Source organism: Alternaria arbusti, assembly GCF_024043155.1.
Source record: "Alternaria arbusti strain BMP 1465 chromosome Unknown scaffold_11, whole genome shotgun sequence".
Classification (NCBI taxonomy): Eukaryota; Fungi; Ascomycota; class Dothideomycetes; order Pleosporales; family Pleosporaceae; genus Alternaria; species Alternaria arbusti.
Genome location: NW_026249951.1, coordinates 394,441 through 417,669, shown reverse-complemented (window position 1 = coordinate 417,669; position 23,229 = coordinate 394,441). Strand labels below are relative to the sequence as shown.

The 23,229-nt window shown below is 53.0% G+C and overlaps 11 protein-coding genes across 11 annotated transcripts; 4 read left to right on the top strand and 7 right to left on the bottom strand.

Annotated features, from left to right (window-relative positions):
- Positions 1 to 13: 13 nt before the first annotated feature.
- On the bottom strand, positions 14 to 1,595 carry J4E86_007767 (uncharacterized protein; the record flags this gene model as incomplete). The annotated part of the gene is made up of 2 exons (XM_051448283.1): positions 14 to 1,028; positions 1,078 to 1,595. The coding sequence occupies 2 exons, from the start codon at positions 1,593 to 1,595 to the stop codon at positions 14 to 16; spliced, it is 1,533 nt and encodes a 510-aa protein (XP_051300550.1).
- A 568-nt stretch (positions 1,596 to 2,163) lies between these two features.
- Positions 2,164 to 3,398, top strand: J4E86_007766 (uncharacterized protein; the record flags this gene model as incomplete). Its single annotated transcript, XM_051448282.1, has 2 exons — positions 2,164 to 2,716; positions 2,767 to 3,398. The coding sequence occupies 2 exons, from the start codon at positions 2,164 to 2,166 to the stop codon at positions 3,396 to 3,398; spliced, it is 1,185 nt and encodes a 394-aa protein (XP_051300549.1).
- An 867-nt stretch (positions 3,399 to 4,265) lies between these two features.
- Positions 4,266 to 5,141, bottom strand: J4E86_007765 (uncharacterized protein; the record flags this gene model as incomplete). The annotated part of the gene is made up of 1 exon (XM_051448281.1): positions 4,266 to 5,141. The coding sequence occupies one exon, from the start codon at positions 5,139 to 5,141 to the stop codon at positions 4,266 to 4,268; it is 876 nt and encodes a 291-aa protein (XP_051300548.1).
- A 2,062-nt stretch (positions 5,142 to 7,203) lies between these two features.
- J4E86_007764 (uncharacterized protein) lies at positions 7,204 to 8,639 on the bottom strand (the record flags this gene model as incomplete). The annotated part of the gene is made up of 2 exons (XM_051448280.1): positions 7,204 to 8,172; positions 8,223 to 8,639. 2 exons carry the CDS (start codon positions 8,637 to 8,639, stop codon positions 7,204 to 7,206), a joined length of 1,386 nt encoding a protein of 461 aa, XP_051300547.1.
- A 2,089-nt stretch (positions 8,640 to 10,728) lies between these two features.
- J4E86_007763 (uncharacterized protein) lies at positions 10,729 to 11,196 on the top strand (the record flags this gene model as incomplete). Its single annotated transcript, XM_051448279.1, has 1 exon — positions 10,729 to 11,196. The coding sequence occupies one exon, from the start codon at positions 10,729 to 10,731 to the stop codon at positions 11,194 to 11,196; it is 468 nt and encodes a 155-aa protein (XP_051300546.1).
- Positions 11,197 to 11,819: 623 nt separating this feature from the next.
- J4E86_007762 (uncharacterized protein) lies at positions 11,820 to 12,932 on the bottom strand (the record flags this gene model as incomplete). The annotated part of the gene is made up of 3 exons (XM_051448278.1): positions 11,820 to 11,843; positions 11,969 to 12,189; positions 12,254 to 12,932. 3 exons carry the CDS (start codon positions 12,930 to 12,932, stop codon positions 11,820 to 11,822), a joined length of 924 nt encoding a protein of 307 aa, XP_051300545.1.
- A 622-nt stretch (positions 12,933 to 13,554) lies between these two features.
- Positions 13,555 to 15,234, bottom strand: J4E86_007761 (uncharacterized protein; the record flags this gene model as incomplete). Its single annotated transcript, XM_051448277.1, has 1 exon — positions 13,555 to 15,234. The coding sequence occupies one exon, from the start codon at positions 15,232 to 15,234 to the stop codon at positions 13,555 to 13,557; it is 1,680 nt and encodes a 559-aa protein (XP_051300544.1).
- Positions 15,235 to 16,201: 967 nt separating this feature from the next.
- J4E86_007760 (uncharacterized protein) lies at positions 16,202 to 18,103 on the top strand (the record flags this gene model as incomplete). Its single annotated transcript, XM_051448276.1, has 4 exons — positions 16,202 to 16,391; positions 16,452 to 16,591; positions 16,645 to 17,184; positions 17,243 to 18,103. The coding sequence occupies 4 exons, from the start codon at positions 16,202 to 16,204 to the stop codon at positions 18,101 to 18,103; spliced, it is 1,731 nt and encodes a 576-aa protein (XP_051300543.1).
- A 40-nt stretch (positions 18,104 to 18,143) lies between these two features.
- Positions 18,144 to 19,631, bottom strand: J4E86_007759 (uncharacterized protein; the record flags this gene model as incomplete). Its single annotated transcript, XM_051448275.1, has 2 exons — positions 18,144 to 19,529; positions 19,617 to 19,631. The coding sequence occupies 2 exons, from the start codon at positions 19,629 to 19,631 to the stop codon at positions 18,144 to 18,146; spliced, it is 1,401 nt and encodes a 466-aa protein (XP_051300542.1).
- Positions 19,632 to 21,206: 1,575 nt separating this feature from the next.
- On the top strand, positions 21,207 to 21,598 carry J4E86_007758 (uncharacterized protein; the record flags this gene model as incomplete). The annotated part of the gene is given in 2 exon segments (XM_051448274.1): positions 21,207 to 21,224; positions 21,242 to 21,598. The coding sequence occupies 2 exon segments, from the start codon at positions 21,207 to 21,209 to the stop codon at positions 21,596 to 21,598; spliced, it is 375 nt and encodes a 124-aa protein (XP_051300541.1).
- Positions 21,599 to 21,705: 107 nt separating this feature from the next.
- Positions 21,706 to 22,770, bottom strand: J4E86_007757 (uncharacterized protein; the record flags this gene model as incomplete). Its single annotated transcript, XM_051448273.1, has 2 exons — positions 21,706 to 22,157; positions 22,257 to 22,770. The coding sequence occupies 2 exons, from the start codon at positions 22,768 to 22,770 to the stop codon at positions 21,706 to 21,708; spliced, it is 966 nt and encodes a 321-aa protein (XP_051300540.1).
- Positions 22,771 to 23,229: the final 459 nt, after the last annotated feature.

Genomic DNA, 23,229 nt, shown 5'->3' with positions numbered 1-23,229 from the left:
AGCTCAGTGATGCTTACTCGACGATCTCCAGCTCGCCCGTCCTGTGCTTGGCAAAAGTGTCCTTGTGTTCGTGCCAGATGCGCATCAGCTCGTCCACGTATTGCTGATGTATCTCGTTGATGTAATCGTTGTCTGGGTGCGTGTCCTGCATCACCCTGATGGGGCGACCGACAACGATGTTGATGGGTCTCCGGTACGGCATCATGCCTACGTCGTAGTTGAAGACACCCCTCGCGTGGAAGATGGGTACCGTAAAGCCCATGAACTTCTTGACGAGCATCTGGAACTTGTGTATGTAGGGATGCGAATCGGTATCGAGTTGGTCGTAGACGTCGTTTTCGCCGAAGGCGAGGACAGGGACGAGGTCGGCGCCGGTGCGTATGGCCATCTTGACAAAGCCCTTGCGGCGGTTGAGGACGAGCTTTATGGAACCGGGGCGCGCATCGAGGGATTCACGAGCGCCGCCCACGACGATGGTGATGGCGCGGCCCATGCCTTCGTTGTTATAACCGCCTTTGGAGAGGGTGTTTTCGCAGGACTCGCGAGATACGGAGGCCATGCCGAGACGAAGGGCGTATTCGCGATAGATGGGGTAGCGGAAGTTGGAATCGAGGGTCAGCAGGGCGTTGGTGATGCCAGGGAAGAGCTGCGAAAAGCCAAGCGCTTCCGTTGCAAAGGCAGCGAAGGCGCCATGGGAGATGATGCCATGTGGGTGGTAGCCGAAGATGTACTTCCTAGTAGGCTCCAGCTCCTGGGAGCGATGTAGGCGGGCGGGGTAGTATGAAGCGAAGAGCGACCAGACGGGCAGCCGGCGGAACCAGTCGCTGCGGAACGACAGCTCGCCCGACGTGCCCGCGTTGGAGAAGAGGACGTAGATGGTATACGGCAGGAGGATGGGCCAGAGCAGGGGTATGCTGCATAGGAAGAAGAAGATGGCAAGGCCGCCGACGATGCTGAGCGTGTGCATGAGGACGGCGAGGGTCTGGAGGCGGCGCTGGAGGGGGACGTTCATGGGCGCAAAGCGTATTCTGCGACGGTCAGCATTGTACGCCTTGAATGAGGAGCATGTCAACTTACTTGCTCTGGGACCATCCCGCGCCAGCCTGTCGTCCTGTGGTGAGCTCCGAGTTTCTGCGCTTGAGGTCGGTTCTGCGGTCTGCTTTGGCGACCTGAAACTCCTGCTGCGGCTTCACACTCGTCAGCACATCGCCATTGCCCTTGCCATTTCCATTCGTGTGTGCTCCGTTCATGTCTTTCTGTGCCTGCTCGCCCTGTTTGCGGCCGAGCGACCCGTGAGAGCCGCGCGATGAGACGCGACGATGGCCCTTCACTGTTGGACTCCGGGGCTCCTGACCCACGCCTTCGAGCGATGTCTTGTCTTCTTCAGAGGGGACCTTGACGCCATTGGTCTTTACCTCATTGGCCTTGCCCAAAATCTTCTTCCCGTTGTGTTCGGCGGTGCCGTCGGTGCCGTTGGCATGTGATTGTGGCTGCTGGGGCTCCAGGGCCTCTTCGGCGGCGTCGGCGTACGACTTGGGCGGCAGATGGTGCTCAGCCCGCTCTTCAGGCGCCGAGGGCTCGGGATTCAGCGACATGGCTAGCGATGGGCTGGGACGGGAGCAGTTGGGGGGAGATGCTTCGTAGGGTGGGTGCAATGGGCATGTTTTGGGTTTTGTTGGCGCGCATAGCGTGCGTTGGACCTTCCTGACATTCCGCGCGTGGAAATGACGTACCTCGGTGGCTGCGTGGTTCTTTCCACGGCCCGGCAGGAAGCCGACAAACAGGAACATCAACAGCCACCTCTCAACACTTTGATCCATCAATTACAAAGTGCACGCCTCTAACAGTCCGTCGCTTTAATCCATTTCGCTCGATGCAGACAGATTACCTGCTTCTCTATGACCCCATCGTTCCTTCTCCATGCCAGCTGCTCGCTCCTACTTAGCCAACAAGCGAGGGTGTGGCGCATGCTCCACCGCGGCCTCGAAGCCTTCGACACCGCGTCTCACATGTTTGCCACTTCCTGATTCGTCAATATCAAGACATGCTCTTACTGCGCTGCCATGATGCTCTTTCCTTATCTGCAACTCAAGCGCAAAGAGCATATCTCTCCTGACTGACAGTTCGTGTTACTTGTTCCTATTGGAGAGCGAAACCTGAAACATGTCCTTCCAAGCTACAGCAGCACACTCGTCTCGCATCACCAAGCCAAGAAGAAAAAGTGCCGTCGCAGCACTGGGTCTCAAACGAACAACTTCATTACCCTCAGCAGCGAGTTCAAAAAGGCGGTCGCTACCGAACGACACTACCACTCCCTTTGATGATGACGAGGAACTAGATGATACCGGTGTGATAGCCTCTCTTTCCGATGACCTAAACTTTCGCGATGTCCCACAGTACATGGAGTACATCCGCAACAGGATGTTTAGCGACATGCCAGAGAAGGCCGGTATGAACTCGACCAGGATAGCAGAGGTTTTGAATTTTCGGAGAAGATTGCCACCGTTTGTCACGGTAGCGCATATCGACGCACTCAGCACCTCGTCAACGCGGATTGAGCGGGAAATTGCTGAGCTAGCCAGAGCAGGTATCCTGAGAAGGGTGACGATACCGAATCGGGGGGTTGGTGCTGCTGCAGTGGGTGATGGTATTGCTTCGGTGAGAGAGTGGCAGACCCTCGTGCAATCTCATGCTGAGCTACCTGAAGATCTGAAAGGTAATCAAATTCGCCAACCACCCTGTTATCTGTCACTGACATAGCATCAGAAAAATACATAACAGCCATGAACACCAACCCGATATCTACATCCATCCCCGGCACAACCTTCACCTCTCCCCAGCTATCCGCCCTAGTAACCTTTGGCTTCCTCACCTCGGCCTCAAACTACCCTTCCCACACCTCGCTTTTCGCCTCTCCAGGCGCCAGCTCACTCCTCGCCGTCTCCACATCCGGATCCCGCCATGCAGCCGGTTCTCTAGACGCCGTCGGCGGCACGCAAGCAACCCAGCACATCCACGGCGGCACTTCATTATCTGGATCCCGCCCATCCGTAGCAGCACAGTACAACTTCTCCCTGCCCAACATGGGCACACACATTAAGCTGCTGGTTGATGCACGAAACCACCTACTCACTCTGCTGAAGAAGACAAAGCATAGAGAGATGCCACTTGATGTCCTGCGTGAGAGATGGGACGGTAATGTCGCGGCGCATGATATCAAAGCGGAGAGGAAGAAATTGAGGGGCGAGTTTGCAGGCGTACTACCTGGGCGAACGAAGAAATGGAAGACATTCTATGGGATGAGGTTTGAGTGGGTCTTGGAGGAATGTCTAGGTGCTGGCTTAGTTGAACTCTTTGAGACCGGTAGCGTTGGTAGAGCTGTGCGAGCGATATCTTGACTTGCACTCGCTTTCTCATGTTGTTTCGCAACCAGACCTGCTGCACGTCCAATCGTTATCAGCTCAGGTGGACTCAACGATCGACATCCCACATTCCTCCACGCGTACGACCCAACGTCGATCAGTATACTTGAAACATAAAGTGGGACTGATGACGCATACCAACACACCATTAAGCGCAAGGGATGCCAGCATCAGTTTGGTCAATTATTCATTTCTTTGTACGATGCTGCACTAAACTGCTCTGCTATCTGCAATTTGTCTTGGTACATGTTTGATACCAAAGGTGCTGACCTCCATCCTGCGTGATATGCTTCATAAACTCCTAACCCCTGCTGCACTGATGTAGCCTCATCGCGTGAGCATGACAATCTGGTTTCGTTCATTCATCGTGACCGTACGCCTGAACTGCTGGAACATGAAATACGAGTTCGAGATAATCAGGTGAAAACGCCATAAAGTCCACGTCGTGGAATGCAATCTGCCCAAGTCGGCAGAGAAAGACGTTGGTAGAACGATCGTAGTGCATGCTTCCAGTAGTGATAGTTGCACATGACGATGCTTTCCGAGTTATGATGGTGCCAGACGCAGTAATCGCCGTTACGTGCCTGGTTTCCACGAAAGCTGTCTTTATAATCCTTCGATCGCTCATGGCCATGAGCGATACGAAGACCTGGTATAGGGTTGTTCTGGAGTATGAAAGTTTCCGTTTCGTAGGCGGTAGAGTACTGATACACGATTGTGAAGGAGTCTGACGTCTCATCTATGAGGTAGATGTCCTATAGATCGTGGGGATTAGCCACTACAAAGCAAGGATGTGAACGATATGACCTACCGGAGATCTAAATGTCAAGTCATGTAGAGAAGCTAGTCCATGTAGAAATCGCCCTTGAGGATCCGCTCCTGCATGGCATCAGGCACCGTAGGCTTGGGCATCTCACGAACGGGTGGCTCCATGATCGTAACGCTCTTAGCACGCTGGTGCGTCGGACCGGAAGGGCTCAGCATGGGAGGGGGCCCGGAGATGGAGCCTCGCTCGGCTCGCGATCGGAGGTTCTCAGCGAAATTGTAACCTTCGCCTGTTGAAGACGACGTTAGCGAGTAGTTTCCAAGTATGTTCTCGGACTGCTCTGCAATGGTGGAGGGCCAGATGTGTGATATGGAAGTAGATCGCCGCGAGTGTGCATGGGTAAAGGGACGAAGCAGGGTAGCGGAAGAGGGCAATGACTGTGACAATGAAGACAGACCTCGACCTCGACCAGTCGGGGGAGAGGAAGCTTTATGGATGGGTGGTCTACCATTTGGGTTCCCAACGCCTCCGTTGCTCTGCCTAACATCCCGCATTGCACGAGCTCCGAAGCTCAGCCGTCGAGCAAAGGGTGTGGCTGGGTTGCTACTGCTAGCAGATGTGGAAGGGGCGTAGTCATCTTCGAAGGGGCTCTCGTCGACCGAGCCAGAGTTGGCGCTGGAGATGCTCTCGGTTCGGGTTCGCGGGGTCTGGAGGAATGGGGACGTCTGGCCAGGCGAAGCACCCAGACCGATAGTGGTGAGCGAAAGCCGCCGTCTCTGAGCGTTGGCAGCAGCTGTCGTGATGGGGCCCGTGGCAGCCTGTCCCCCGGATTGCTGGCCTACATAGCCGCTTGACCGGCCGAACAGGTCCTGGAACGTCTGGCTGGTCACTGAAGCACGTCGGCGAGGGTCCGGCGAGGCGAGCGGGGGAGAGTTCCGGTCATTGGAGGACATGATGGGCGTGGCAACGAGGTTTAAGAGAGGTTCAGAGTCTGTATGAAGTGCTCAATTGAGTTGAGGGGTCGTGCGCGTAGAGCAAATCAAGATGGGGTGCGTAGAGAAACAAAGCAAGGGGTGGGATGGTTGATAAGTCGCTAGGCGCACGGACGGGGTGTAGTACGTCAGTCAGCGGGGGTTGATGGCGTGATAAGCGATTTACGTTCGCCGCAGGGAAACCGCGTAGTGTAGGATAGACTAGCAGAACACGTGTCCGATGTTGCAACAAGACAAGAGAAGAAGGTCGAAAAGAAGAGGAGCAGGAATGATAGACAGGAGAGTAATATGGAAGCAACACTGGGTGGCTTGGCTGCGCTTGCCAAAGGATGCCCATCTGCGCTAGGGCCGCGAGCGGCTTAGCGTCAATCCCTTCCCCGCAGAACGTGGATGCACGATGCGTGGCCCTTTCATCTGACATCCAACCACATTCGAGGGCAACTCGAGCCTAGCCGCTGCACTCCCCGCAGTCGAGCCCTTTGACCCACCCTCAGTGCCCACAACGACTATCGCGATCAGCACCGACACGGTAAGTTCCTAGCTAGCATGAGCTTGGTATGAGCTATCTCGCCACCTGGGTGCTTCACATGTTTAAGTCCATGTGTACATAGTCATGGCACTTGCTCTGCACAGATCGAACCGACGGCGCCTATATCATGTCCGCATCTGTTCGGAATCTTCCCGGAGCGGGTGTCTGCTACATGCAACCGCCTTCTGTGGGGTGGCGGGTCCTGGATGCAGGTCCAGGTTGTGCGGAGCCTGCGGAACTTCTGACAAAAGCAGCCTCCATAAGACGTCGCATACTGCGGGGAATATACAGTAAGCGTCATATGCGCCATTCCAGTGAGCGCGAGCAGAAGGGGAAGGTTTGTCGCTAGTTTGTGGATTTCTTGATTCCCACACTGGAGCAACACCCACTATCTCGAAGCCCAAATGCACGCAACATGAACGACACCCACTTGGGCCACATCGTGTGTAGGCCAGATGGGTTCCACGAACTTAGCGTTTGGATAAGCGGCCAGTTACACGTATAGATGACAGAGTCGTTGTACGACATGTAACTGGGCCATGCATGATTGGCTGCTGTGGACCTCCGGTGCCGACCTGTTGTCTTGAATGCGACAAGATGCAGACTCCCGACATCCACACCGAGATGAAGCTTGGTCTAGCACTTAGTGTTACAGATACATGGATCTCATGGTGCATGGGGACAGTCTATCTCCTACGCTTAACAAAGCGCGAGAGCCTACAGCATGCGAAGCTCAGCTACGAACTGCGCCAGATCCACTTCGTTCGGTCCGGTCTCGTCTTGAGTCAGTCAGCCATCGGCCACGCTCCCAATTCCGCGGAATCCTTCTACATATCGGAGCTTGGCACTGTATGAATGCGGAGCCGGTATCAGCTGAGGTCTGCAGTCTAGGGGGCGCACTCCACCGCTTTTGTGTTTACTATGCTAAAACCAATTACGCATTGACCTTTCAATTTGAGTGAGCTCGTTCTACTTCGCACTATGCGGACAATGATGGATTTGCAGCGTACGGCGCCGACGATGGACCGCTGTCTAAATGTGTTTGTGTAAACTATGGATACAAGGAGTGTAGAGAAGAGAAAGTGGTACACCAATTGTGCCCGGCTAAAAGCACGGCAACATCAAAAGCTCCGCAAGCAACCGGTCAAAAAAAAGGCAAAGGAAAGAATCGGAGATACATAGAATCATTCGGTTACCTAAAAACCGAAATCGGGTGGCCTGAAGGAAAGACAGAAAGCAACATAACAAAGGCCAGCGAATACAGACCGAAGTCCGGCGACCTTGAGTATCCAAATGAAGAATTCAACTAGCGTGCGGACAGCCGTAACGTCGTAAGGAAAGACATGAAGGTATTAAAAGGTGCAAAAAGTCACAGAGAAAGGAATGGAAAAAGTGCACAAAGCCGCCAACGCCAGACCAAAAGGAAAAGTGGGACGACTACATACCAACTCAACTGTTGTGTCGAGCACGAGGTAGTCCGCTTGCAGATTGACATTACTGCATTGCTCGCTTCGATTCTCGTTCGTGTACCTCCGAACCCGACCTCTTGCGATTCTCGTAGACGACATTGCGGAAGAGAGCCATGTAATGAGTGGGCGCATGAGAATCTGTTAGCTTGCGTTCGATGTCTTGTAGCATTGCCCAATGATTACGGTATACGTCTTCCTGAGGCAATGACCCGAGTGCATCGAGAACAAATGGCGGGTCGTCATCTGATGCTGCTCCAATCAACGCAACGTATAGGTTGCTTTGAACAGGGTCTGATAGGGCCTCCATCACACTCCACTTGACGCCTTCATATGCATTCTTATCGCGGTCCGTAACACGGTCGAGAATCGTAACAAGAGCCGCCGCTGCTCGGACGGCCACGTCCTCGACGTCAGCATGGCGTTGATAGAAGTCATCAATGGCTTTGACTAGTGATGTCAACTTCTGTGCACAACTGGAGACGTCGAACCGAGGGGGGCCTTGAGAGAGGTTGTATGGTCCCTTGGCTATGTACTCATCCAAAGCGTCGAAGGTGGAAGTAATGCGCTTGTCGATCTTTTCGAAGAAGACACGGCTTTCGAAGTCCGGGTCGATGATCTTGCGCATTTGGAGATATAGGCTGGGATACCAGTTTGCGTACTGCGTAAAGAGCTCTGTCAACTCCTGGTACTTCTTGGACCGTTCGGAAGTAAGAGGCGACTCGGGATATTGAAACTCTCCAGGAAGTGCATCTTGTGGCTCGTAGCATGAAAACATATCAATGACTGTCTCCTTCAAGTCGTCGTCTTCAGGCAGATTGTCATCCCGATAAACCCACTTCAGGTCGTTGGCGATATTGGCTAAGCCTTTGGTGTCCAGTAGTTCCGCAGGCTTGACGTCTTCGATCTTCGAGCCATCGGGAGAAAGGTGAAGAGGCGTCTTGACCATATCGTCTGGAGAAGTTGAGATGATCTGGTCTCCGACCCAATAGATATGCTGGGGCTACTTTTAGTGATGCGTCAATGGTTGTGTATGCGAGAGCGTACCTTGCACGCGAGACCTTTTTCGTTTGCGCCACACGTACACTCAGGTCTTCGTAACTTCCCACCCATCGCCACAATGATGTCGTCGTCAAGATGGAAGAACTTCTTTGGGCTGCCATTCGGGCTATAATCATCTTCCGAGACTGCGCAGTACTTGAGCCTGATATCGCTACCTTCCAGTCCTCTTTTGGCCCGCCTTCGTAGGTCGGTGTCGAAGGCCGAGACATTGTAATGAAGGTTCTTCGTTGATATAACCAGGGAAGGCGTAGGGGAAACGGTGGACTCGACGGATGGTATGGGCTGATCTTCCTCAGAATGCCCCGATGATTGTGTACTAGCTCTTGCGGCCCTTGCGGCCCCGGCACGAGTGGTAACCATATCCTCTCCGAGAGAGAGCTTTGAGAATTGCTCTGCTGACATGGAGAATCTTCGTTATGGGGTACTTTCATACTAAAAGTCCAGTAAGGAGCTATATATCAAACCAACTCCCCCAGCTCCACGCCACCATCTTAGTTGATCCATCGTGTAGGCAGAGCATGTCCTCCATCTCACGACGGCGCTTAACGAGTAGGCCTTCCGTGCCGTAAGGCATTCGTACGTGTGAAGCGGATGTGGCTTGCTCGGGGAGAACCGAAAGTAGGGCAGGAAATCTGTCAACGCCGCAGTACTGCCTGGCTTACTAGAACGAGTGCGGTAGGGTGACCACGGACATTTGCCGCGATTCCGTGCACGTTGGTGTCTTTATCGCGTCAATCATCTGCTTTTGGCCAGCATAACTGTCATAATACCCACTTGTTCACGAGCATTCCTCGTTGTGCACCAATGACATTGCATCGGTAGACCCAATGCCCAGTCTGCTTGAGGCGAAGCGATGAAAGCTTTAACCCGACGCGGTTAAATTAGGGGCGGCCGACGATCAAGGAATTGCCTTCTCCAGAGAATTATCTCGTTTTGCCGCCGGACCTTAATCTCAGAAATGCCGCTAAATGGTCAAGCTCAGCTATCGCAGGCTGAGTCGCAGTGATAATGCAAGGCACGGCGTTGGCGCACCGCAGCGGAGGCGAGGCTCGTGATCCAGCTTGCAGCAGGAATGCTACTTCCATGCAAACCCGAATCCGTGGCGACACGCTGTACACGAGAAGCTTCGCTGCCAGGGATAATTAATGTAATAGCAAGCCTGGTGAACTTGCTCAAGCCGTAGGCAGCATCGGTCCGTAGTGGTGGAGTAGCGAGAACTGACGTTACTCAGCCATGATGTACGGCGCGCGCGAACCCTGTAACTACCAGTCAATATCTGGACCTCGAACCGTTATAAGGCTGACTGGAATGAAAGGAGTAATACGCTTCGAGTTAAGCTTCTGACCGCATAAACATCTATTTCATGCGTGGCACATTCTGATGATGTCCACTTTGTTGAGGATGCCTTGGGCCGCGCATCAACGACCTAGATAGCCAGGTAGCGCTCGCGACTGTGTTGCACCGACGTAATTCACTAGCAGTAGCGACGGCTTTGGGGGCTGTGGAAATGCCCAGGTGTCGAGCGCGTGCCATCGCTGGTGGATGCATCGTGTGCATCCATCATGGTTCCGAGGTTTGAGGGTCAGGTCGCGTCGCGAAGCCCGTCTGCACCCACAGCCTCACCGTTCGCGCAGCGGGCTACGACGAGGACGTGAACTCTGCCATGCGATCACAAGCTCCAGGTTTCCATGACGGCTTTCGGGAATATTTTTAATCAATGGGGCGCCTCTTGCATGAGCCATGGATGCGTCCATTCAGCAGTTTCGACTAACCGCCGTGCGAGTGCAAGAGACGGAACGGCCCCGGACGAGCAACAATGAAGATCTAACAGGTACGAGGTGTTGTCACAGATTGAGACAAGCCCCCAAAGTCGAGCGGCGCAGTGTGTTCATGCTTGGAGTGGGTGAATGTTTGCGAGGCGCGGATGTCTGCAACGGCTTCCAGCTGTTGTGTTAGGTCATGGCGTGACGGCGTGGATCCCAGGCACAACACTCGGGATCCGCGCTAGCAGCCTGGGGATCCACCACACGGGACCGGCTCCGATCAGAAGTTGTTGGAAGCATCGATTGTTGCTGCCTCGCCCAAATTAATGCGATGTATTATGCAGATGGGGCCATCTCTGTGCGATGGAGAACATCCAGGTAGCAGGCAGGCACGGACGGCAGGTTGCGATACCGCCCAGGTGTGGTAGTCGACCTCACGCGTCACTGCAACAGAAGATCGAAGCTGAAGGATTTAAGGTGCAGCAGGTCTGCAGCACGGGTTTGTTGGTATACGAGCCTAGTCACAAGCGACCTAGTCTTCTGTGCCATCGATGCAGCACAGAAGCAGCTAGACCCACTGGCGCGGGGTCCAAAGCTGACATCTGCTCAAGCACCGAGGATACGCATAACACATACCATCCACACCATCACGCAGATTATCGTTACTCAATACACTGTTCGCATCTCTTCATCGAATTAGAGCTATTCATTGCAACCGAGCGGCAAACATGTCTCAGCCCACGGCACCCTCTATACCTACATTCTATCGCATATTCTTTACATACCTCGACCCCATCATCTGCGCTTGGGGCGCAACCATGGACTTCTTCATGCCCACTGTCGTTCTCTCTTCACATATCCCCTCCCCAACCCCAGACATCGGCCACGCCATGATCCTCAAGCAACGTGGCGGGGGCATGCTAAATTTCGGCATCATGTCTGCTGTCCTGCTACGATACACGAACGACATGAACGTCTGGCGCATTGTCCAGTTGTCGTGCTTCGTTGTCGATCTGGCGTACTATTGGGCAGTCTGGGAGGTGTTGGAAAATCAGGGCAGACTAAGCGTAGGCACCTGGCGGGCGGAGGATTGGGGAAGTATAGGCATTACGGCGTTTGCAGGGCTGGTCAGACTAGCATTCATGGCAGGGGTGGGATTTGGTGAAGCCTCAAGGAATGACAAGAAAGACTTGTAGGCCTTGAAGAAGAATTCCTACTACAAGACTCATTACGAGCGTATGAGCGCAAAAGAGTTGTTCGGTGCGAGATCATATTTTGTTCCGCTTGTCTGCTCATCATTGCCAGTCGCGATCCGTGGTGTTGATATAATTGCTGGGCTGTGCTCTGCGTTTACAGCTATATTACCCCGGGACCCAGCGCGAGCCACTCGGCTATGTCTTGCCAACCGTGTGCTACACTTGGTGCTGACGCCTGAAGCCTTTGCAGCTCAGCTGCGAGCACGACTGCCTGTCTTGATCCAATCCTCAATGCAACAAAATGGAGAATGCCAATGACCCATTGCCGCATTTGATGCGAAATAAGCACACACGTACCCACTGCATACAGTGGCTGGACGAGCTGCATTAGTCTCGGTGAGATGACTGAATCGATAAAGGTCCCCGGTTCTCTCATGATAGGACCATCCTTTGTTTCATCTTCGGGGGACAATCCAGCAGCAGAGAAGACCGGGGATGGCACCATGCCGATGGTCTGGGGAACTGCGGCAATGATTGCGGCAACGTTAGCTCGTAGCACATTCTCCTCATGCTGTATACATGCTTTTAAACTGGCAGCGTCGTAGAGCGGGGAAGTTTGTTCCTCACGAACCCTCATCAGGTTTGCTCTGATGATATCGTGTACTTGAATTCCAATAAACCGGGTGTAATTCCACAACTGCGCCATGACGGGAACGAGGCAGATGCTGTATGTTTTTCCACAGTAATGAACTGAAGGTACATCAAGATGGACCCTTGTTGGATGCCAGGCTGCAGGTAAAAGAGCCTTGATATCCTCTAGCTCTTGACTGAGATTTCTCGCGCGGTTGATTGTTTCCACGGGATCTCGGCTCTTGTCTTGACCGAGTTTGACGACTGCGTCCATGACGTGCAGAATGCCGATCATGAATTTTTTAACAAGCTCGTTGAATCCCGATTCCAGGGGGATGCTGTCGTACAGCTCTTGCAAGTGCTCTAGATATTGGTGTGCGATGTTAGTTCGTGTATTACATGCAGTCCGCCTAGGATTGTGACTAACCTGGAATACCCGTCCCTAGTTCAAGCGTGAAGAATAGAGCGACGCCGTATGACTGCTGGAATATTCGCCGTCCAAGTTCTGTCTCGAATTGCGACTTGCCGCGTAACATGAAGAGGGTGTAAGCCCCGCTGACGTGCTTTGACCACCTATCGATGGAACTCTTATCTGTGTATACCGTGCCCTCGTACATGCCAAGTAGGATGACCGAAACCAAAGTGCTATCTTTGACCGCGGCTTCGTGCGACATGAGCGCTCTGTTTGTTTCCTCCAATGCAGAACCGTATGCGATACGCGCTTTTCGCATGACGGCAGGAGACTTCGCTGCATTGGCGAAGATTGCTAGACTTAGGGCGCGGAAGCTCTCACGAAGCGTACCCTCGATATTCGGCCGTGACAACAGCTGGGGAATCCATTCGAATTGGCCTCCTTGAGGGAAATCGGCAGCGCCTGCATAGTTGGTGAGGAAGAAGCCTTGCGCTTGGGCGTCGATATTCAGCGTGGGTTGCAAGGCCATGATCTCAGCCTTGGGCGGACTCTGCACCGGATAGATCCGCTGCACGCTTCTGATCCTGTTGGGTTCTCCACGCCCCAAAGGTGTTCTTGGTTCTTTTGATTTGGCAAGCTCTTCGTAACGCTGTTCCGCTTTCTTTGCCACGACGCGACTCTCATTCTTGAACATTAGGGAAGCCACGTCGCGGTATCCATGGCATTCTTTGCCTGCACGGAGACATTGCGAACAGGAAGGCCGCTTCTGGTCACACTGGAACAGCGGATTAGTGGCCCAAGTATCTACTCACGCGTGCATTACATACTTTGATCCTGCGGTCCCTACATGTCTTGCAACCTGGAGAAGGTCTGCCAACATTGGGCATTTCGAGAAATGATGACTAATTGCCCGGTGGTGATACGACGCAGTCCGGACCCGCACTGCTAAGTTCTCACCTACATCGATGATGGGAAGAAGGGAACGCCACGTTTGTGTTTGGGGAAAGTAAGCGAGCAGCAAGGAATGCAAGAACCGCTCCCGGGCCTATGTACCCCACTATTGAATCGTGACTAGGCCGGACCGCAAATGGGCAATTGTGGCGAGCCCCCCTTGCTTTAATTTCACAGTAGACTCAACAATCGCACGACGCTTGCTGCCGCACCAAAGCTTGAGGCCGCGTAAGATCACAGCACACTAGCATCTGCAGAAACATATTCTATTACGATGAAAGATACATCCTCCATTTACGACAAGTCGATAATTCGTCACACATAATATTTACAAATCATAAAGCCTCCGTGGCGGATCTCACAGCTCAAATAGCATCCCTAGAGTTGACCTGCTCAAGATGGGCCGAGACACCCTTTTTCTCGGTATAATCGCTCTCGGTATCACTGGAATGGAAGCTGTCAACGACCGTGCTGCTAAACTTCCTAGCCGGGACACGCTTCTCGAAGAGGATATCGAGCTCTCCGTAAGTCCTGCCCTTTGGCTCGGGAAGACGGAAGAACGCCCAGATAAAGCAGCAAAAGCACGTTCCGGCGTAGAAAAGACCACTCTTTGCGCCCCAATTCCAAGCACCGGGGTTGAGCATACGTGGAGTAATAACATTGCCGATGATAGAACCGATGTTGTAGAAGTTCCTGGCCAAGACGACAGTCTTTTGGCGAAGACGAGTGGATGGAATCTCTGCGACGATGGAGTAACAGACAGGTCCGACCGTACAGTTGTATGCGGCTGCAAAAAGCAGGAGCATGGCGCCGATACCCCACTGCGCGCCAACGTTGCCGGCTGGAATGAAACCGAGACCTCCGATGATACACAACAACATAACCATGGCGAGATCGCCATACACGTACAATGTGCGGCGTCCTACACGTTGGATGAGGATCCAGGCCATGAAGACACCCACGCCACCAATTGCGTATTGTCCTAGACTCATGGAGAACGCATCCGCGTCGCTAAGGCCTGCTTGCTGGAAAAAGTATGTTGAATAACCGATAAGACCTGCTCCGCAAAAGGCCTGCGTAAACCATGCCATGGCGGCGATTTCAGTTCGGCGGAGATCGGTACCCTTGAAACAGTCCAAGTACGAAGTACCTTCAGAGACCGCCATCTCCATGGCGTTGGTGTGGCGCATCATAGCAATGGTCTCATCGGCGTTGAAGTCAGGCAGCTTTTCGGGTGATGTGAGGCGCATCAACATCTTCTTTGCTTCTTCGCATCGGTCTTTCCGTACAAGCCACCAGGGAGATTCAGGTGCGAACGAGATGCCAATCATCAACGGGACAGGCCAGAGCCACTGCAGGGCGTATGGGATGCGGTATGCCCATTGGTCGGGGCGCTCGGCTACACCCTTCAAAACGCCAGAGGCGAGGAATTGACCGATGACCCAGCAGAGGTTGACGTATGTTGTAAGAATTGGACGAAGCGGCACCGGTACGACTTCGGCGGCATAGGTGCAAGTCAGGGTCTGGAATACACCCCATGGGATACCGCACAGGATGAGACCGCATAGAAGCATGGTGATGTTCTGCGCGAAGAAGACGATGAAGATGAAGAAATTCACAGCGAAGAGCGCGCCGATCATTGTCTTCTTGTAGCCGAAACGATCCGCGATGAGACCGTTCAGGAGCAGACCTGTGAACTCTCCAACGTATGCACCGTTTGTGAGGCCCGCTTGCCACGCAGCGGTGAGTTCGAAGGTGCCATCTGCAAGTTGTTCGCCAAACTTTTGCTTAAAGGCAGGAACCGCCATCAGGTTGGCGATCAAGACCTTGTCGAAGCCTTCCATGATGATGGCTGCGGAGAGCAGGACGGACCAGGCGATGGCCTTTGGGTATAGCTTGACACCCTGGCGCAGGGTCATCTGCTGCTCTGATCGAGTCGCGTTGCCGGCATCGTGGGCGACTTGTTTGATGTCCGTGACGGCGAGTGAAAGGCGGCGTGCCTGTTCGGCGTCGATAGCGACGACACTGCTGTTGCGGCGAGACATGATGGTCGTGTCCGAGGATGAGACGATGTCCAGGTGGCTTGACAAATGTGGGTATGTCCAAAGGATAAAGTAGGATGCTGTGGGTCAGACCCAGACCTCTCCTAAACGTGGAGCTGATGGGACTCGAAGCTGGATGGTGATCTCTCCTGGTGGATACCGTCGTTCTACTTATACAACTTCACGACCCCAGACACGCGATACCCATGCATAGACAGAGCTCGTGCCAAGTCAGAAACCGGGGATGGTGGAGGCAGTCAAGGGATGCGGGGAGGACGCCACTCTTGCAGCTGTGAGGCCATCTTCATCGCGCAGCACTATGGCTTGAAAGGCTAGGCTGTTGCTGGTGAGGCCCGCCGACACGGGTGTGCCATCGAAAACTCGGAGCAGGAGTGAAGGTCGTGATTCGACAAGATGCCGGACCGAGATTTCAAGGTTGCGTGCACGAGCCCCCAAAGCCGAAGCGACCATCACGTGTGGCACGGAAATGCGACTGAGCGTTCCCGCTAACGCGGTTTGCCTTTCATCTCGGACCGAGAGCATGAATCGATAGCCTGTCGCGCCCACCATCTCCCCGCATGCATCCTCGCTTAAATCCCGCAATATCGGACACGCGGGAAAGAACGTTGAAACACCATGCGATGGAAGACATCTGTGGGGAAGACTGTTGCTGGGTTGTGTGGGGATCGCCATGTGTAGACACGATCCGGCTTTGAGCCAATCGTCATTGTACCGAGAAACTTTCCGGTGGGGGGAACCTCCACGTGCGGTCCAAACACAGTGACCAGATCTCAACGACTACCCTCCATCTGATAAGATCCTATTGCAAGACGCTTATAAGAAAGCCACTGGTGCCATTGCAAGCCACCAAAGAAACGCTTGCCCTCATTGACGCTGCGTACCATCTCTACCCACCATACCTAGGTAATCAAAATTACCCCAAAGAGCACGGGGATCCAGCAGCAACACAATGACCGTTCCTCAAAGACCTTGGTGGAAAGATGGTGTTGTATACCAGATCTACCCCGCTTCTTTCAAAGACTCCAACGGCGACGGCATTGGTGACCTCAATGGCATCATTTCAGAGCTGGACTACATCCGCTCCATTGGTGTTGACGTCATCTGGATCTGTCCCATGTACGATTCACCCCAAGTAGACAGTAAGTATTACCTCTATACAAATTGCACGTGGTATATATATTGACCTTCTACTCCAACAGTGGGGTACGACATCCGTGACTATGAGGATGTGTACAGGCCGTATGGTACTGTCCAAGACATGGAGAAGCTGATCGCCGAGACACATTCGCGAGGCATGAAGATTATACTGGATCTGGTAGTCAACCATACATCTGACCAGGTAAGTCTTGAGGGTGCAGCTCGGCACAACCCTGCAAAATTGACTTCTCCAAGCACAAATGGTTCTTAGAATCACGATCATCGAAAGACAACCCCAAGAGAGACTGGTACATCTGGAGACCAGCTCGTTATGTCAACGGCGAGCGCAAAGCTCCCAACAACTGGGTCGGCAACTTTACAGGTAGTGTGTGGGAGTGGGATGAGCATACACAAGAATACTATCTACATCTCTTTTGCCCCGAGCAACCTGACCTCAACTGGGAAAACCCAGAAACACGACAAGCCATCTACAAATCCGCCATGGAGTTTTGGCTACAGCGCGGAGTTGATGGATTCCGCGTTGATACCGTCAACATGTACAGCAAAGGTGAGATGCTTGACGCACCGATCACCGATCCTGGTTCAGAATGGCAGTTTGCTGGATACCAGTACTGCAACGGCCCAAGGATGGCCGAATTCCTGAACGAGATGAACCAAATCTTGGAGAAGTACGATGCTATGACCGTCGGCGAGTGTCCCCACACACCAGACATGAAGAGAGTGTTGGAATATGTTAGTGCTAAAGAGAAGCAACTGAACATGGTCTTCCAATTTGTGAGCAAGCCCCAAAACCGCAAAAACAAGAGATCTGCAGTACTAACTATCAGCATAGGATGTCGTCGACGTCGGCCAAGGCCCCTACAAGTTCCAAACCACCCCTAAGAACTGGACACTCCCACAGTTCAAACGTGCCATGGCCCGCACGCAAGACCTCATTCGCGCCCCCTCAGATGGTTGGACTACCGTCTTCCTCGAGAATCACGACCAAAGTCGATCAATCACACGCTTCACATCCGATGCGCCCGAGCACCGTGTTGCAGGCGGCAAGATGCTTGCATTGATGATGGCAGCACTGAGCGGCACGTTGTTCATCTACCAAGGCCAAGAAATTGGCATGACGAACTTCCCTCTGACGTGGGATATGAGCGAATACAAGGACGTGGACTCGACAAACTACTACAAGATGGTAGCTGCGCGGACAAACGATGACCCCAAGGCTCTTGAAGCTGCGCATAAGTCGCTTCAGCATCTCGCTAGAGACCATGCTCGTGTGCCGATGAGCTGGTCGACCGCAACGCACAACGGCTTCTCGCCGCCTGACGCTACCGCGGAACCGTGGATGCGACCTCTTGAAGATGCAAATGTTTGCAATGTTGCGCAACAAAAAGGCGATAAGGATTCCGTGCTCGCTTTCTGGAAGCGCATGCTGCAAGTACGCAAGCAACACAACGATCTGCTTGTGCATGGTCAGTACGACGATCTAGATGTGGAGAGCCCAGACTTCTTTGTTTTCAGCAAGACATGGAATGAGAAGAGGGCCGTGGGCATTTGCAACTTCACGGACCAGAAGAAGGATCTGGCCTTCCCAGAAAGTGTAAAGAGCGAAAAGATGGAACTGCTTGTAAGCAGCGTGGACAACTGTGAGGAGAAGAAACTGGCTGCTTTTGAAGGCAGGATCTATTTACTTGCGTAGATAGTGTCGCATGAACAAAATCATTGCTTGAAGCTAGATTTTACTGAGCTACATGAGCGACCTGCATGGACAAGCGTTGTGAAATATTGTTCCATGTGGCCAAATGTCCACTTCTCGCCTCTGATCTTGGAATTTCTTGGGCTTGAACCTGCACCAATCCGTCCGCCATATCCTCTAGCCCAGCAGCTGTCTTTGATTGCGTGACTTGATACCAAGGATCGTTCACCCCACCAGGACTATTCACATCGTGTGGTAGGTTCGGCGAACTGGCATTGCTGAGTGCCTCAGGGAACATCGTTTGGAGGCGCTCTAGCTTCTCGAGCAGTATGCTTCGACGCGTCTGATCAAGGTGTGGAATCAGCAGGACAAAGTCTAGGATGAAGAGGAAATCGTCGATCCTTAGTGCCGTTTCATCGATAGTCGCGGCGGGAACGTGGATAAGAACATCGGCAATCGTGTCTGTGATCTCGAAAAGTTTCTGAGTGATGCTGCTTCCGTGTACTTCGATGTCGTGGCGCGACATACTGGATAATTGTTGCCGTAATGTCTGTGACAGCCTTACCGGGAATAAGAGCGACAGGCAATCTTTCGAAGATCGAGAAGACAAGAGGGTTTGGCTCATAGCTAAGCGCCAGACCAGAGTGCGCAGCCATTCACGCGTGATGCACAGATCGGCTCGTTGCATCATGGACAACATGGCCAACTCCCGCGCGTCAGCCTCAGGGTCGCCTTCAAGCTCGCGCGACTTGGCCTCGACCCACGTGCTGGTGACGTTGCCTCCTTGCGTGTCAAGCCAACTATCAAGGAACTCGGTATCAAGCATGCGGAAAAGCTTGATGATCTGATTGAAGCCCTCGTGGACCTGTATCGGAAGTGTAGGGTCGTCTTCCGGCAATGTGTAGAGTGGAGGGAGAATGGCACGCCGGTAATCCAGGATAGCTATGAATCGCTCGTGTATGTACGCTTGCCAGTAGAGCCGCTGTCTTCGGGATCGTTCGGGAGGAGACAGCTGGGCCACGTTCTCCGGCTTGTCGATCTGCAGCAGCTGGATGATCGTAATGGCGTCTCGCATGTAGTAGAATGCGCTGTCGCTACCTTGCAGACTCATGAGGCAGTTGTGTATGAACATTGACTGCACAGCTCGCATGACCGAGAAATGGCAATGCTTGTGGGTTCGCCTCATGGTATCTATCGAGTAGTCCATAAGGCTTTCGATGGTTTGGACGACTTCTTCTGTTCGGCGGTCACCATACCGGGTCAAGTTCAGCGTGCAGCCTCCGAACGCGTAGATGAATGAGCGGACATCTAGGTCGCTGTCCATGACCTCGATGTACTGTCGGAGCTCATGTTCGGCAATGACCGGATGAACAGGATATACCCCAGCAACATAATCCGGGATGAGGTCGAGAAAGAAAGCCTTGGGGTACTGTGATGTGAAAGATGACGAAGGAGATGCTGCCCGGAGTCAGCAGTAGCACCCCATATTTGAGTAGAGATTGCCAGGGTGACATACTTGGTGTGCCTCCATTACGGTCAAGTATCGGCGAGATGGGACTGTACGGCGTCTGAAAGCTAGCTGCTGCTGAATGAGCAGGCAGTATGGGCGGCGATATTGCTGGCAAATTGGATGTTTGGCTTCTGAACTCGGAGATGATATGGCCTCGCTTGCCCTGAGACCTTTGCTTGCCGGAGGGTGAGTAGATGCACCGCAAGCCGAGATGCGCGCACTGTTGACACCGTGCTTGGCCGTTACAACGCACTTTCCTCCTCTTGCACGCGTCGCATGCTTTCGATACTCGTTTCTGGGATGGCTGTTCCATGTTCATAATGGGTCCTGCTGTGTGCATAATGTTTTTTGTAGAGCCTCGGTGTCGGGATGATCAGGCGATCTGGGGAAGGACTGCGGAGACGCGCTAGCGGAGCGTAGTTCCTAATTGGTCCACCTGCAGACTGGGTTTGATCGAACGGCGAAACAGGCAGGTGCGAGTGGCGTAGAAGGCGCGCCGAAAGGTCTAGGAATGACATTGCATAGTCTAGAAATGCGTACCTGAGTCGGACGGAACAATTGTGGGGTCGACTGCATGTCAGCTTACATATCCTGGCATGCCCAGGTGTGAAGGCCGACCTACATATGATGTAGTACATGTGTCTAACAGCATTGCCAAAACAAAGAATTGCGCTGCGTGTGTATTCTCCAACTACTGTGTAGGTTTGCTAAGGGTGATAACCATGGGAAGGGCTGGAGGTACTCTATGCACGACTGGGGTTGGAAGAGCTGTTGGTAAGACCTCTTTGCCTGCTACGCTACTTTCTTAACGTTTACAGCTACGAGGAATGAATCCATGAATGCAGCAAAGATATTCATGTTCCCGCCACGTACCGCGGGCAAAAAAGCGGGCAAAGAGGAGAGCGCAGAGTTGTCACAACACAGTTTCGACCCTAGTGCAAAAAGAGATGACCACCTCCGTTATACTTTGGAAACATCTTGAAACCCTGTTATTGCTTCTTGTGGCGGATTTATCACGACTGGCTATGTTTTGTATCTTTCTTTCTTGGACAGTGTCCTCTTTTGGTTCCAGCCGCCATCCCGGTTTTGAGGTAGAATGGTTTGATAGAGTATCGTAGAATTAACTAATATATATACACATATAAAGCGGATATGAAAGTTGGGCAGGGAGATAGAGATTGTGGTGGAGTAAACAAACAAACGCGAGCTCAATCCGCTCTCACCTTCACTTTCACTGCGAGGTTACACAGGAAAGACGCGTCACCGCGAGCCCAGAGATGAAGAAATTACGCTCTCACCGTCACTGCTGTATGCGGCAAACGGCTTTTGCGGGCTCATATGGTCGTTGCCTTGACTATCTTTGCGGCCTAAAACGCGACACCCACCCTACAACCACCACACAACAGACACCTCTGGGGCCTACAACATAACAATCGCCCTATCAAAACACAATACAAAAGCCTACGTATTCCTCAACATGGCTCAGTGCACCGCAACGCCCATCCAGCAGGCTCTACGTAGTATCCTGCTGGCCGATATGACAATGAGCAAGGCGAAGGGAGCAGATGAGTGGATGGAGGCAGCATGTCTACAATCATGAGTGAAAGCGATGATGTCTAACATAAATGTAGTATACCGATTGGCATGAGGCTAATCAGTGGAGAGAGGAGATTGCCTCTGGAAAGAAGGCGGACAAGAAGCTTTGGGAGCGGAAGCGAATGCGCGCTGAAGATTTCTTTCACCTCGACACTTACAAATCGGAGCCGAAACCGCGAAATACGCGATTTGCGCTTCAGCAGGAAAAGAAGGAGGTTATAAAGACACTCCAAGAACATGTTGCGGCGCGAACTTCTGCCGGCGACATCAACATCGGCCCCCTCCCACGAGCGCCGCCCGGTACGGGCAATAGTACCGATAGGTCACTCCGAATGCGATTGGCCATGAAAGAAGAACGTCTGGTCAGGGAGAAGAAGAAGGAAAAGTCTTAAATTCTGAATTTGGCTTCCATCATTCACGCATGTAGTGTACTATAGAAAGGCCGCCGAAGCCACCGCAAATATGCATGAAATCCTCCAATCACATCAACCAGAACTACTTAATCGAACCTGTGAGGCATCTCCGGAGTACCGTTACCACCATACATAGCTTCCTGCTCAGCCTGCTCCTTGGCCTGGAGGTACTGCCACCTTACACGAGCAGCCTTGAGCTCCGCCTCGGCAACTTCCAACTCAGCCTGCATCTTTTGGACAGCAAGAGGCTGACCAGATGTATCTACGGTATCCACAGTCTCGACAGGGTACATGCGCGCATCTTGGGGACCTGGAGAGACGGAGAAGGCGGGAGTCCGGTGGGTAAGGAGGGATTGGGTACCGGGAGAGCTAGTATAGTCTTTGTCGTCTTTGGTTACGATGGTTCTAGCGCGGCGAGTAGCGATTCCGCGACCACTGGGAGTGGTGCTGGTGCGGACAGAGCGCTCACGCTTCTTGGCCCGCTTGTCGTGACGCTCGAAGCCACCATCCTCGGCACGGCGGAGACGGTTAGGAGCACCTACTCAATGTCAATAACATGATTCGACGTTCGAAGTTCCAAAGTCGTCGCTGATGTATCTGTTGAACGACTTTCGGTATGACAGAAGGGTTGACTTACGTTTGCGGCGCTTCTCTAGAACGCGTGCTTCGTAGATCTCGTGGTTACCACGACGCCTCTTAGCGCCCTTGGGTTGATCTGGCTCGACAAGCTCTTCGAAGTAGGAGTCATCGGAAGATTCTTCAGAGGACTCCGGGATGACGACCTGATTCTTGCGCTCTGGGTGCTCGTACTCATCCTTGATGTCTCTGATATCGGCCAGACGAGCCCAGGGATGCTTGGGCTCATGAAGAGCGACCTTGGCACGCAGATCAGCTTGGAACCGAGCTAGGTCTCCATTCGTGAGACGAGAAATAGACATCAGATCTTTGAGGAACTGTACACCCCAGTTGCGAGGGTCGTTCTCGGTCTCGTCCTTGATATGGTCGCGGCGCTCGCAATCCCAGGCGCGCATGCGAATGTCCTCGGGGATGATATCCAGACTGTCAGTGAGACCGAAGGAAGTTGCCAGGGCGGGGAGAAGACAATTCACCAGGTCCTTGGTGTCATCGTTGAGGGTTTCGAATCGGCCCATGGTGATAGCTGGTCCGTATGGACAGTGGACTTGAAGAGCTTGAGCTTGATGAACAAACTGCCACCGGAGTGTTGAGGCAGTTCTCTGAGCCGTAGAGATTAGCAAGAGGTTTTGCATCAAGTCTAAAATGGAAGGCTGGAGCAAGAGGATCGCCTCAGCAGATCAAAGTCGCGTCGCACTGGAGGACGAGGTGTCTGCGCCGAACAAATCGCACGAACTTACCTTGAGTCGGCGCGAAGAATCGCTTTGATCGCGCCAGATACTACTGAAGTTGTAGCGGCGAGTAGGTGGTAGAGGATCAGTGTTGGAGATCAGATATCACTACCTATATATTATTGCATGCGCTAGCAGTAACGGCCCGTTGCCTGCTGCGAATCTTGAGTCTTAGCAAGGCCGTCCAATGACAAGTAAGTGGGGTATATATCCCGAGATGTGGTCTCGTGCGCCTGATGTGACGTG